The sequence below is a fragment of the Neoarthrinium moseri genome (assembly GCF_022829205.1).
Source record: "Neoarthrinium moseri strain CBS 164.80 chromosome Unknown scaffold8_Wmoseri_CBS_16480, whole genome shotgun sequence".
NCBI lineage: Eukaryota > Fungi > Ascomycota > Sordariomycetes > Amphisphaeriales > Apiosporaceae > Neoarthrinium > Neoarthrinium moseri.
Window position 1 is genome coordinate 580,398 of NW_026055122.1, and position 13,091 is coordinate 593,488.

At 53.6% G+C, this 13,091-nt stretch overlaps 3 protein-coding genes across 3 annotated transcripts; 2 read left to right on the forward strand and 1 right to left on the reverse strand.

Moving 5' to 3' along the window:
* Positions 1-6,295: 6,295 nt before the first annotated feature.
* Positions 6,296-9,385, reverse strand: JN550_003451 (uncharacterized protein; the record flags this gene model as incomplete). Its single annotated transcript, XM_049314856.1, has 4 exons — positions 6,296-6,514; positions 7,077-7,445; positions 7,502-8,391; positions 8,443-9,385. 4 exons carry the CDS (start codon positions 9,383-9,385, stop codon positions 6,296-6,298), a joined length of 2,421 nt encoding a protein of 806 aa, XP_049174642.1.
* Positions 9,386-9,711: 326 nt separating this feature from the next.
* On the forward strand, positions 9,712-10,589 carry JN550_003452 (uncharacterized protein; the record flags this gene model as incomplete). Its single annotated transcript, XM_049314857.1, has 4 exons — positions 9,712-9,873; positions 9,946-10,270; positions 10,345-10,434; positions 10,495-10,589. The coding sequence occupies 4 exons, from the start codon at positions 9,712-9,714 to the stop codon at positions 10,587-10,589; spliced, it is 672 nt and encodes a 223-aa protein (XP_049174643.1).
* An 813-nt stretch (positions 10,590-11,402) lies between these two features.
* JN550_003453 (uncharacterized protein) lies at positions 11,403-12,540 on the forward strand (the record flags this gene model as incomplete). Its single annotated transcript, XM_049314858.1, has 3 exons — positions 11,403-12,011; positions 12,098-12,328; positions 12,382-12,540. The coding sequence occupies 3 exons, from the start codon at positions 11,403-11,405 to the stop codon at positions 12,538-12,540; spliced, it is 999 nt and encodes a 332-aa protein (XP_049174644.1).
* Positions 12,541-13,091: the final 551 nt, after the last annotated feature.

The following is a 13,091-nucleotide window of genomic DNA, read 5'->3' on the forward strand; positions in this document are numbered from 1 at the left end:
TTGCAGTTGCAGGGGGCCTCGCTTGGCACGAGCAAGGCAGGGGACGTTTTCTGCCGACGCGAAATTGCCCCGTGCATGTCAAGGGCTGATCTAGCCGCCCAATAGGCAACATGGCCCGCCCGCTGTCACATAACCTGTGGCTCTCGACGGCTGTTTCGGTGATAATGATCATTATTTGCATCGACTAGCGTCCCTATGATCCTCAGGATTATGCAGGTCACGGTTACCGTTTGATTGATCACAATAGAAACCAAATTGGATAAACTTGGATCCCAGCTTCTGGCTTCTGGTCGGATCATTATCTTGCCGACTGTGGCCCTTCGGAGCCATTGCAGGCCACCATCTCGTCCTGCGATGCGATGCCACAGCGTTTACACGATGCAGACAGAGGCATGGTGGCTCCTCAGGATGCCCTCCCCGAGCACGGTAGGTAGGCGCCCATGTTGCTGCAAAATAAGAAACTTGCTGGTCGCGACCTGTATGTACAGATGATGCTTGGCAAACTTGGGTCCTCGTAGGCATCCGGATCGTGCGGGTTTACCGGGAAAATATTCCTGTTCCTCGTCGTACATCAATCCAACCGCCGCGGTGATCACACAGCAGGCTCTCCGAAGCATTTGGCTAATCAATTTTTAGCAGCTCCATGGCAAGCATGGAGATCACTGCATCTCAAAAAAATGGGCAACACGCTTCAGACCGCTAATCCTTCTTCTCCCCGAGGGCCTGAAACCCTCCATTTACAGATCTTCCTCCGAAAGATGGGACGACAAAACTTTGAGTCGATAGTAGCCACCCAGACAAGCCAGATACATACTCACCGCATGTTGCGCGATACTTCCGGAGTTTGGCGGGTCCACTATGGTTGCAACCAAACCCATCTCTGTCTTCAACAGCCTCTAGGTTGCTGAACTTGTGCACTACTATATGCCGCACCAAGCTAGTATATGGACGTTGCATTGGGGGCTTCAGCTCGCATAGTATCTCATCTACTCTACGAGTGCTTCCTTGATCCGACACGCTTGCGCAAGACTCCTTGATTGGGTGCCTGACAGCACAATAGTTTGTAGATTGCCATACTCTGACAATATCCCGCCGGCTTGCAATGGACTGGTCTCGAATGACGCCGGCGCTCTGACGGGTCTCGTGAGACAACGACGATAAGATAAACTAGGCTGAGATTCCGAAACATTGGCCCAGGTCCTAATGCCTCCCTCACTTTCTCAAGCCTCGCTTGGAGCATTGACTATCGGATGGGTTTCCCTTGCCTCGCCTGTAAGGGTGGCCACGTTCCCGGAGACCCTTACCTCAAACACTGAAAACGGGGCAAGCCCATGGCTTATTGCTATAGCGTCCCGTGGTAATGGACCCTAGATTACTGGGCTCCGGCAGCGAATAACACCTGGGGTAAATAAAGTGCCCGGCAGCACGTCTCACCTGGTGGTCGTAACTTCATGGAGTAGAAGCCTTACCTTGTCGCCGTCTGCATCCTAGCGCAAGCCAAGAAAACGTTTTATCGTGCTCATGACGAAACGGCTCGGCCGTGGATTCAATGCATACATTGGGCCCTACATGCGAATACACATGATCGACTGTCTGGGCTCTTCCCTTTATTGGTCAATAGTGTCGCCTGCTTGTTCTCGCTTGGTAGGCGATGCTCTTGATATCCAGCTATCTATCAGATGAGGCAAGTTACCCGGCCGGTGCTCCGGATGGCGGTCTGGGTTGGGTATGTGCTATAGTATATACACCGGTACTATATTCTGCTCTATGCTTGTCTGATGTCAGCAATCCTATGGATCCCTCGCGAGTTGATCGACTGAAGTGCTGAGCGCTCCTCAGCAAAGCGAGGCGTGCGAGGAATCCGACTCCTGCACTAGGACAAAGAAAGGTTAGCCTACCCGTAACGGCTCCAAGCCCCGATAACCAGCGCTGGAACCGTTCTGTCGGAAACGCCCCGGTGTTTCGACGAAACACCACACTCGTCAGACCCCGTCCTCAGAGGGCTCCCACAAGAGACAGCGTGTCGTGTTAGTGAGAGTCTCTGTGGACACGAGCATTAAGCATCGTAACGGTTCTGACTGATCTGCGATGACGCAGGCACACGGATCTGAGGCTTGCGAAGGGCGCATAACAGGCCTCGCGCGACTGGCTGGCCCTACATTTCATCAATATGCATCCAAGTGGACGCGCAAGACTTGATACAACGGTGTCGAGCTTCGGCCTCATCGACCCGCTCCTCCCCAGATGTTTAGCTTTTTCCTATTTCACTCCTGATTATCTTTGCTTCCAGCGCCTATCAGACTGTGAGGATCTACGCGATGATGCAACTCCGTATGTAGCGTCTCTCGGGCGATCAGTATTGGGCGTGCGACCCCCACCAAACAAGCCCCCACCAGCCCGTCAATCTGAAGCACAGCCGCGAGGATGATGTCAAGCCCGGGATGCACGTGCGAGATCAGCATCCATTCCAACCGCAGAGACATCCAATTGCTGGACGGGCGTAAGACAAGCTTGACACTCAGATACTACGATAATCGAACCTGCAGCTATCGGGAAGACCCACTGCAATGCAGCTCTCAACGGGAGCTTTACAGTGCTGCTACAGGGTGTAATATAAGTTGGTCCGGAAGATAAGCTTTCCCATATATTTCGGCCGATGAACAACACGGGACGTGTGGAAACCCTATACCACAACGGCATATCGCCAGGATTCTAGCATGGTATAGCTACCCGCCAACCGCCGTACACATGGGCCGGTATCAGATTGCCTGAAAACATCCCATCATTCCTTCCGCCTACCATACATAAAAACAGGGCTTATGATCTGATGCTTACATATCGGCGCCGCAATGTGTCGTAGCATTGGTAATATGTGATAGGTTTCCTGCCTAATTGATCTTCACGTTAAGATGTGGCCTCGTGTGCTCACGGCAATGTGGCAAGTTTCCAGAACTTATGCTACGGGCATGAGCCGTGCAGCGTAGATCGGATGATGAAATTCGCCGGCTGGTTCGATCACCATACAGGGGCTGGCATAAACGTCTTGTGTTGCGATAATGCCTCCAGACGAGGCCATTGACCGTCACAACGGTACAAATCGATCTGTATCTACATGGCTAACTCGGGTGCGAAGAAGCCTGCTTGCGTAACAAGAGCCTAGAGTGAGCTCGACGGGAAGAGGCTGAGCATTTCGTCACTCCCGCCGTTGGGGTTCTTTCATAAGTGGTTACATGCCAGCTTTTCGTCCGCCACGAGCGCAACACATCAGTAAAGCTTCTGACTGGGGCATCGAGGGGGTGTCCCTAAGCCGACACTTCAAGAGGAACATGGTTCTCTCCTTACCAGACATAGCCGCTCGCCATCAAACTCTAGGACTACAGATAGTTTACACAGAGGCCGCGTGTCGAACCAGAACCGCAGGTCGCAGATCTGACATGTTGCGCGCCACCTCGGCAAGCTGCATTTACCGTCGGGAAGCCATCGATCAAATGGGGGCTGAGTTGCACAGTTAAGCGCCGGTATCCGAAATACAAGCAGACGTCAGCCCAAGCAACGGCACGGGAACATGGGTGTGGAGGAATCAGTCATCTTCAGGTAAGAGAGCGATTCTTGGCCTAGCTTGTGAATGTCACTCATGTTTCTGGGCTTCAGCTTTAAATCTGCCAAATAAGGGAATTCGCTTTGGAACGAGGCTACCTACACATACATATGGAAGTTCAATGCAGGGCAACATGGTGATACCAATCTGCTGTACCGATGTCGCGATATGGGGAGGCGCGAAAAGCCGCGCCTATCGGACTCAGTATAGGGGTTCGCGGGCACGTCGATATTGTTCATCCACTTGCTTTTTCAGTCAATATGCGTTGCCAATACACTCTTTGCCGTTTGGCCGTAGTTTACCGGTACGTGAGAATATTGGCCGGCAGTAACCATACCTGCGCCTTTAAATTTATTGATGGGCTACAAATTTATCTTAGAAGTGATACATCTTTGGCCTCCACACCACTGAAGTGACGGCGCTCTCTTCCTGATCAAACCAATAGTCAGGATGGATACACGATCCTGTCGCACAGCAGAATCCTTCCCGGCGGCGCAGTGACTTGCGCCGTGGCCCTTCTGCAGGTTTCCAGCCCAAATGTCCAACTGCCCAACACGTATCACAATCCTACTGATGTTGCAGGGTCGGGATCGGTTAGTGTCTCACTACATCGCGAGGGATTGGAAACTGTAATAACCGCCCATGCGTATACGCCACAGTAAGCTCCCGGTGCAAGACAGAAGGGGCGAAAAAAGAATTGGTCAGCCGGTAGTCAAGTGATCTCGTGACCGACGTGGCCTCATCCCGACGTCAAAGGCCGCATTACTCGTTTTTGATGTTTGGCGCGCGGAAATTTTTGTTTTATCATGCGCAGGCGGTAGAGCAACAAACTGCCGGTCTAGACCATAAGACGTGTTGCAAAAGAATCAATTCGTGACTATAGATGGATAACAAGTCAGGAATTAAACGGTCAGGAGAACACCCATAATGCTTCTCTTCTCACTGTTCATGTCATGCGCATTCTTCGTTCACGATTCTGGCATGTATCACTGCTAACTTGCACGCGTCTGGCTTTCTATACTCTGGCTTTTGTTGGTTCAGAGTCTCACTCCGAGCATCAAGGGAGACAGTGTCTTTCCGCGTCGTCGTAACCATCCTGCCATATGTAAGTGTTTGCATGACCGCCCGCAAACATCGGGTGCTTGCGTTTCCATGGGTACTCCCGTGAAGGCTCCCCCGGGCGGCTTAACATGTCTCACTCTAGGCCGCGACTTCCGTCACGCGTGCTGGTAAAGAGACGGGCGACATCCCCTGTGGAATTGACGCGTAGTGCGGATCAAAGTTCTACGCAAGCTTCCCGGGGCGCGGGCGCGCCCGTAAACAGGCCACGAGACATCGTGGATCTCAACAAGCGTGGGAACAAGCGCGGGCGCGCGTTGAGACATCTCGATCTCGTGACTCATAAGACCCGGGTACGCGTCCAAGAAACGCCTGCTCCCGGGGGGTCCAAAAAGCAAACAGCCCGGGCTCGATGGAGCAAACCCAAACCCCAGATGGGGCAGTGGGATGCAATCAGTGCGCAGAGACATGTTGAACATACTTTCCCATCTAGGAAATTGAGGGTCTTGTTGGAGGCATCCAAGACATTCCCATAGGAAAGCATCAGCAAACGCAGCCAAAAGGGCTATAGGCATGAAAGTGACGTCTGTTTGTTCTTGGGTCATGTGGCACAGTGTCTTCGGACGTCACGAAGCCTGCGAAGGTTGCCGGGTTTGGCGGACGACCACGCGCTGAAACGGGAGTAGTGAGGGATGCGTAAGTGGAAAACTCAAGTCTTAGCCACATAATTGTTCCATCGTGGAACAAAAAAAAAATCTCGAGTGCGGCGCGCCTGACACCGCGTAGGATCTCGCATGAAGAGAGCCGGGGCCCGCAGGAGAGACTACGCCACGATGCTAACGTCTGCACGAACGGCGAGGATGCGGATCCCGGTGTCAGCTCCAACGGTCGTTGCCCGGACCGAGGCCTTGCATGTGCCGTGCACTGCATTCTCACTCCCATCTCCACAGGGGATGGCGGATTAAACGACGAATACAAGCCTTGATCCTGCAATCCACAAACCAAGGAACGAATGCCTTCGCCTGGCTCGTAAGCTATACTAGGTCCAGGTAAGGTCCCCGAGAGTGGGCGATCTAGAATATCACATCATATTATGGTACACAATTTGTGAGTTGTCAGTATTGGGCTCGTCCACGATTGCTAAAACAGTATCAAAACCCAGGAGCTTGCTCAAGCTGGATACCACTTCACCGCTAGGTGATAATGCTGGAGGGCTCTTACGTGACTGGTGTTTGATGCTATTTTCTATATCATCCTTCAAGCGTGATCCTGCTCCAGTGAACCTGGATGGGAGTGATAACAATTGCGACAGTCACATTTGATTTGCACAAGCGAGATTTGTCCAGGCGCAACAAAATTCGCCCATTGCAGTATTAGTGTTGATATTTACATTGGTGCTTGCCTTCTGGAGTCGAAGAGGACTAAGTAACGGGGATAATCGTGTGACTCGAGTATCAAGACCCGCTTCTGTATGTGACGCGCTGGAAGCTCCAGTGATTTCTCAATATGCTGAAAATAGATTCGCGAGACAGCACCGGAAACGACTTTGGCCCAACGTTCGGCACTATTTACAGACGCCAGCCCCTGAAACACAAGTCTTGATTCCTCTCTTTGGCCGCACGTATGTTGTACAGGGCGCTATCTAACAGATACACTGGCTTTTAGGAAGAAAGGATGCTTCAGCGCTTCAGAGGGAGTAATCCTCTTCTCCGGGTTGAGCGTCAAGCATCTTTCCAGTAAATCAATGAAATGATTTAGATCCCTGGCCTCAGCATCGTTCATACCCCCAGAAGCGGCAGTGAGGCGGGTTCGAAGGTCGCGGGTCGGCTTCACGACGGCCAAGGTCCTGACATTTGTCTGCATGTAAAGGGTGTGTCAGTAACAAGACTCTTAAAATGGAGGCATAACGTGAAGGAGTGAAATGCAATGTGGTGTAGATTAGCTCCCTCCAGTTGACCCACTGGGCCAAATGCTACGCGCCCGGCATATGTCAGCTCTAATGCAGGCCTTGATCATGGGCCGGATGGTTTGGTTGAACGGCCTGAAGCCGGCGAATATGCAAGGTGCTCGGAGATTTCTTTCAAGTCGCTGAAGCAACCATGCAAGACCGTGCCGTTTCATCGGATGCAGTAATTTGCGGTGGAGGCCTATAAACAACGAACGTGTAACCGACACTCCTGCGCCAGAATGCTGCATACTTGCTAGGGCCCACTCTCAAGGTCGGGCCCAGCGCTTCACAACCGCCGCACAGTTCTCGAAATAGGCGATCCACCACGAATCCTTCCAGTCGTATAAATAGAAACGACCGATGATTCGCAGAAGCAAAAGCAATGAATGCGGGGAAGAAGACGCCGAGGAAGGATTATGCAGGCAGGCAAGAAATAGAGTAAGATAGGAAGTAGGAGAATATGCATCGTACCTTTGCAAGGAGCTTGTCCTTTTCGATGCTGATGAAGTTACCTAGATCATCGAAATGCATTTGCCAGAGCTGACCTCGCTTGTACAACTTGGCGCTGAACTTGCCACGGATCTCCATGATAGCCTTGAGCATCTGGTTATTGCTATCACCTGTAAATAGAATCTTTCCCGTGTATAGCTCATAGAGGGTGCAACCAATGGACCACATGTCCACGGCATAATCGTAAGGCATCCCAAGAATAATCTCCGGGGCTCGATAGAAGCGACTGATCAGGTAGGGCGTGATTTCGTTGTGTGCTGTTGCAGCATCCGATCTATCAATAGCCGTGCCCAAATCACAGATTTTGAGAACATTGCGAGACTCGTTGACCTGAGCGCAGTCAGCGAAGTGCACAAGTGGTTTGAGATCACAGACGAAGAACTTACCAGTATGTTGTCGGGTTTCAGATCGGCGTGAATAATGGTGCATTTGCGCATGTGAGCCAAGGCCACAAACATCTGATGGGCATACGATCGGGTTGCCCCGAGGTTGATACCAACGTTGTTGCCGAACTTTCTGAGCACCTCTCGTAGGTTGAGACTGAGGTTCTCGAACGCCAGGCACAGATGACCCTTGTGCTCAAAGTGACGCTCAAACTTGACAATGTGCTTCCGGTTCTCTGGATCGGCATCATTGAGTTTCTGTAGAATGGCGATCTCGACGTAGCCTCCCTTTCGGAGCGCATCGTTGTTACGCATCATCTTGACGGCGACCAGCTGCTTATTCGTGATATCCACGGCACGAGCGACCCCCGAAAACATTCCCTTTCCCAGCGTCGACTGAACCTGATATCGACCGTTCATAATCTCGCCAATGCGAATCTTATAGTAGCCTTCCTTGTCGTCGCCTTCGAGGATACCACCGGCAGCTGGATGAGCTAGGGCAAGATCATCCGTATCATTTTCTGGCTGGACAGCACTCTTTGGTGCCGCAAACTTGTCCTCGTCGAAATCCTCCGCAAACATATCCAGATCGTCGTCGTCTTCCTCTGTTGACTTCTTTGGCTGGGCAGCCTCTTTAGGGACAATCTCTGCTTTTTGATCGGAGGGGAGTATCTCCCCGTGAGGACCGACGTGGCCGTGACGGAGCTCATCTCGCATTTCGTCCTCTCTCATATCCGCTGTGGGGTCATAGTCTGCAGCTGAGGGGCCATCGTCATCATCATCACGAGACTTGCCATGAATGTTAATCAGATCCTGATCATTGATAATATCCAGGGCAGCAGGTGACATTCCTTCCTGCATCCCTCGTGCTGGGGAGGAGGGAGACGAGACAGCTGCGTTTCTGTTAGCGACACTATTGGTGTGAGAAACAGATAGCAACTCACCAGAGCGAGGCGTGTTGGGTTCGGTCGCAAGAGGCGTGCTGTTCTGGGACTGGGAAGCTTTTTCTGATGCCTGTAACGCTTGGACGAGCATAGGAGTTGGCCCACGAGACTTGGCGAGAAGCTCTTCGCGGCGGCGGCGTCGACGTTCAATCTCGGCATCCACATCTATGGGCTGTTCCTCCGACTCTGGTTCAGGATTGGGAACTGAGACTCGCGCGCTCCCCGAGGGGGCTCCTTCAGAATGTCCTTTCGCAGATTTAGCATCATGTCTACCATTTACCGGCGCCTGAGCCTGTGAATGCTGCGGGCTGTTCAGGTTGTTCCGCCCGGGAGTGCCCCTTCCCTGGTCTCTGTCGAGAGGACGTCGGTGTCGGTCGTCATCCCTTCTGGGCCGATCCCCTGCTCGATCTCTCCCCCCAGCTCGGGAAGGTTGGTAGGGAGACCGCGTCCGATTTCTGGGGCGCTTATCGGGGTAGCCGTCGCGGTCGCGGCTGTGCTCGCGTGATCGATCATAGTCTCTGGCACGGTCTCTATCATCGTAGCGAAGGCCCGAGGCCGATGAATGAGAGGGAGGCCGGTCGTCATCGTCGTAGGCGTACCGCGAGCGGCGCGTGTCACTTCGGGCATCCTCGTAGTGGACGCGGAAGTGTCGCGGGTCTCCGTTCAGGCGGGCCGAGTGAGCATCTCGATCGCGATCGATGTGTGAGCGCTTGTAGCCCCTGGGAGAACGACTACGGCGGTCTGAGTGGTTGGGGGCGTGTCTCGAGCTGGCGGCACGGGGGTTGTCATGATCAGGCGATCTAGATCTCGAGTATCTGGCTCGAATTCTGTCCTTCCGGTCAACACCAGTTCCATGAATCTGAGGTAGTGCAGTTGCCTTGGAGTCTCGAGCACCAACCCCGTTTTCCACGATCTCGCCCTCGTCGGAGCTAGTCGAGGCCATTGCGAGACGATGCGACGCTCTCTCTACCTCTTGTTGCAGTATTCCAGCAGAAAGAGCAGGAAAAGCAGCAGGGAAATGAGATCCCTATCTTTGGAAAGGGTGCGGCAGCGTCAGCAAGTATGTTAGGCAGGTGTTGAGATCAAGAAGATGTGCCGAACCGGGATATCTCTGCTCAGCGTTCACGCATCACGTCAAGGCACGTCACGTCACGTCGCGGCGTCGTTTGGCGGGCCGACAGCGGTCGGGAACAGGCAAGGACACAAGGAGAATGAGTCGAGGTTGGCAGGCGAGGCAGCGCTTGCGGTGTCTAAACCAGACACAAGGCGATGAATTGCTGTGCAGGAGATGCTGACCGAGGGGACGGCTGTGTGATTGAGGCTGGCAGCCTTGACAAAAAAGCGCTGGCCAGCGGCCGACACCGACTGGCTCCGATCCGGGTGAAGCAGCAGGGAGTGGGGGCCGCCGATGGGCCCGGATATACTCTGGAGGTTTAGATTACAGCCAGGCGGGGCCCTGACGGGACCTTGCTGGACGGTACAGAGTGACAGAGTACAGTACAGTGGAGACTTGCAGTGAACTTCGCCGTACGGTACTGTTACTGGAGGCAAGTCGCACGTCTCGCATCGCTGGGCAGCCGTCCGTCAGCTGCCGCCCTCACCTCGCCCCGCGGTCTCGGCCTGCTCCTTGGGTCGACCCTTCGAGACCCTGAATCTGACCCGACCGAGTCGCGAAGATTTCTGAGGCAGCCTTCAGACCTGCCTTCTTCTTCTTTGTACGGCGCATACACCTCCGAGTCGACCGCCGCTGCCCGCCACTTCTACCCGCGACATACACAACAGCCTCCAACCTACAAGATGGGTGGTGCCAACAGAGAAGGCAAGTCCAGTCCATCCCATCCAGCTGCCCCGCCAAAACCCGCAAATAAAGATGGCGAACTAACTTTTTGCCCTCCAACACAGGCGGCAAGGTCAAGCCCCTCAAGGCCGCCAAGAAGGAGAAGAAGGACCTTGACGAGGACGACTTGGCTTACCTCGAGAAGAAGAGGGCCGGTACGCGCCCCATAACCAATCGCCGAGACTCACCGACCCGGCACCGCTAACAGGCCACAGATGAGAAGGCACGCGCCGAGATGGCAAAGAACGCCAAGGGCAAGGGACCGCTGAACACCGGCACCCAGGGCATCAAGAAGAGTGGCAAGAAATAGATGCGATACTTGCAGTGTTGCCTGCCCGCTGCGGTGGGCGAGGCGTAGGCGCCGCCCCCTACCTTGACAGATCCAGCCCTCTGTGCTGTAGGTTTTGGTTTCAGCGACGTGGGGATGGATACCTTATATGCGATATGGCTAGACGCATCATGATACGATGAACATTAACTCTTGCAATTTCCTGACTGAATGCTGACTTGCTTCTGCTGCTTCTGCTGCTGCTGCTGCTGCTCCTGCTATTCCTGCTGTTGCATACGTCCTCCTCGGTTGGTTTCTATTGACACGCGCCGGGACTCATTGCGCGGGTGCGAAGTGCTCTGAAAGGACAATGAAAAGCGATGGCGAATGTGCGCGTTCACTCACTTCAGCTGTAAATGGTTACCACAAACGTGGAGAGATCGGGTGTCAATGCCGCCGAAGAGACCCCTCATAGTAACCCCCAGGCATGAGACTAATAATAAACACTACTATTATTTTGATTTAGTGGTATCATCCTAGGGTTGCTCTTTAGAGAAGACGGGTTGGTTGATCTTACGTTGGGTACTGAACCGTCTGCCTCGGTGTCTGAGACGTTGAGGATGCTTCTTTTACACGTGCGAATGATGCCGGACCTCGAAATCCCAACAAAACCTCCGGATCGGTTGCCTAGCTCAAACACGTCAAAGTGGGCCACTGCCTGACTCTTCAAATTGACCGTAAGAAGAGAACTCAATCTTTTACAGGAATGGAAGCAGTATAGCTGTTGTGCATCCTGTTGAAGATCGTGCAAGTACTGCACAAGCGTCCCACGCCAGCCGCTGTCTCACACACGCCATGGCCGAAACCAACAGCCGCAGCGCCGGGCCAGACTCCGGCGCAGCCACAACGCAACCCCGGCAGCGCCGGCGCTCGATCGCGGGCGCAGCGGCCGAGACGGTGGTCTCCAAGGCCAAAGCCGCCGAGTCGGCGCTGGAGTCGGCGCTGTTGGTCCTGTGGGACGACCTGCCGCACTGGCGGCGCGACAACGCCTACATCCTGTCCGGGTACCGCGCCGACAGCAACAGCTACGCCAAGTCGCTGCGGTCGCTCTTCTACGTGCACAACGAGTCGGTCAACGTCTGGACGCACCTCGTGGGCGCCGTCGTCTTCCCGGCCGTCGGCTGGTGGCTGTACCGCGAGATCGCCCCGCGCCTGTACGCCGCGACGAGCAGCGCCTCGCCCTCGGACGTCCTCGTCTTCGCCTGCTTCTTCGCCGGGGCCGCCTGCTGCCTCGGCATGAGCGCTACCTACCACCTGCTGTCGAACCACAGCCCGGAGGTCGCCAAGTGGGGCAACAAGCTGGACTATTCCGGCATTGTCTTCCTGATCGTTGGTAGCTACGTCCCGGCGCTGTATTATGGCCTGTTCTGTCTGCCGCAGCTGATGACGGTGTACCTGTACGGGGTAAGTTGATGCAAGCAGTGATGGCCCTTGGATATTACATTGGCCATACTTTGGATTGAGGAAAATAGCCGCTAACGATGAGGTAGATCTTCTTGCTAGGCCTTGGGTGTGGCATCGTCAGCTGGGTTGAGCGGTTCCGGACGCCTCGATGGAGGCCATACCGGGCGATGATGTTTGTCGGCCTCGGAGTCTCGGGTGTGCTGCCAGTCTGCCACGGCATCACCATCTATGGGTATCACGACCTTGAGGCGCGGATGGGTCTCAACTGGGTGCTTTTCCAAGGCTTTCTGTACATCTTCGGGGCATTCTTATACGCCGTGAGTTCTGAATTCTCCAGTGATCCTCATCGTGGTCTAACTTTGATTCCTAGGTACGATGGCCAGAGAGGAGTGCTCCTGGTACTTTCGACATCTGGGGGAGCTCACATCAGCTCTTCCATATTCTTATTTTGTTTGCTGCTGCGGCACATCTAAAGGGCATGTTGAAAGCATATGACTACCACCATAGCATAATGGGTGCTCAGTGTTAAGTACGGAAGATTTTCTTGGGAGCACATTATGTAAAAATGCGGCATAGAGAGATCATAATGGCACTACAGGTATAATCGAACCGCAATTCTTGTGGGGGCATGTAGAGTCAACCCATCAGATATAGAGGTCCAAAAGCCATCTAGACGAAGGGGCGAAAGACAAGATTGTTGTTGACAGACTTTATTCCGCTTATGTTTCATAGGTGAAACCCCATAACCCAAGAGGGTTGAGACAGGAATTTGTTGCAATTTGACCAGATTATTCCCAGCAGTTCACCATTTCGGGTCGACTAAAGGAGACAGAAACTGATCATGTAAATGTGATTGTTCCAGATGACGCCCCTGCTTGAGGCATCACTCCCACAGCTGACTTGCTCTTCGACAGAGATTTCCATGAGTCGTTCCTCAAAGTGAAAGAACCATCCTAGCGGGTTCGGACTGCTCCGTTGTGTTGAGCCTCGCATCTCCAATGTCTTGGTGTAAGGCTAAATGCGTAAAGATCGACTTCGTCCGAAACCGAATGCCCTAATCCTAACCCCATCGCAATGCCG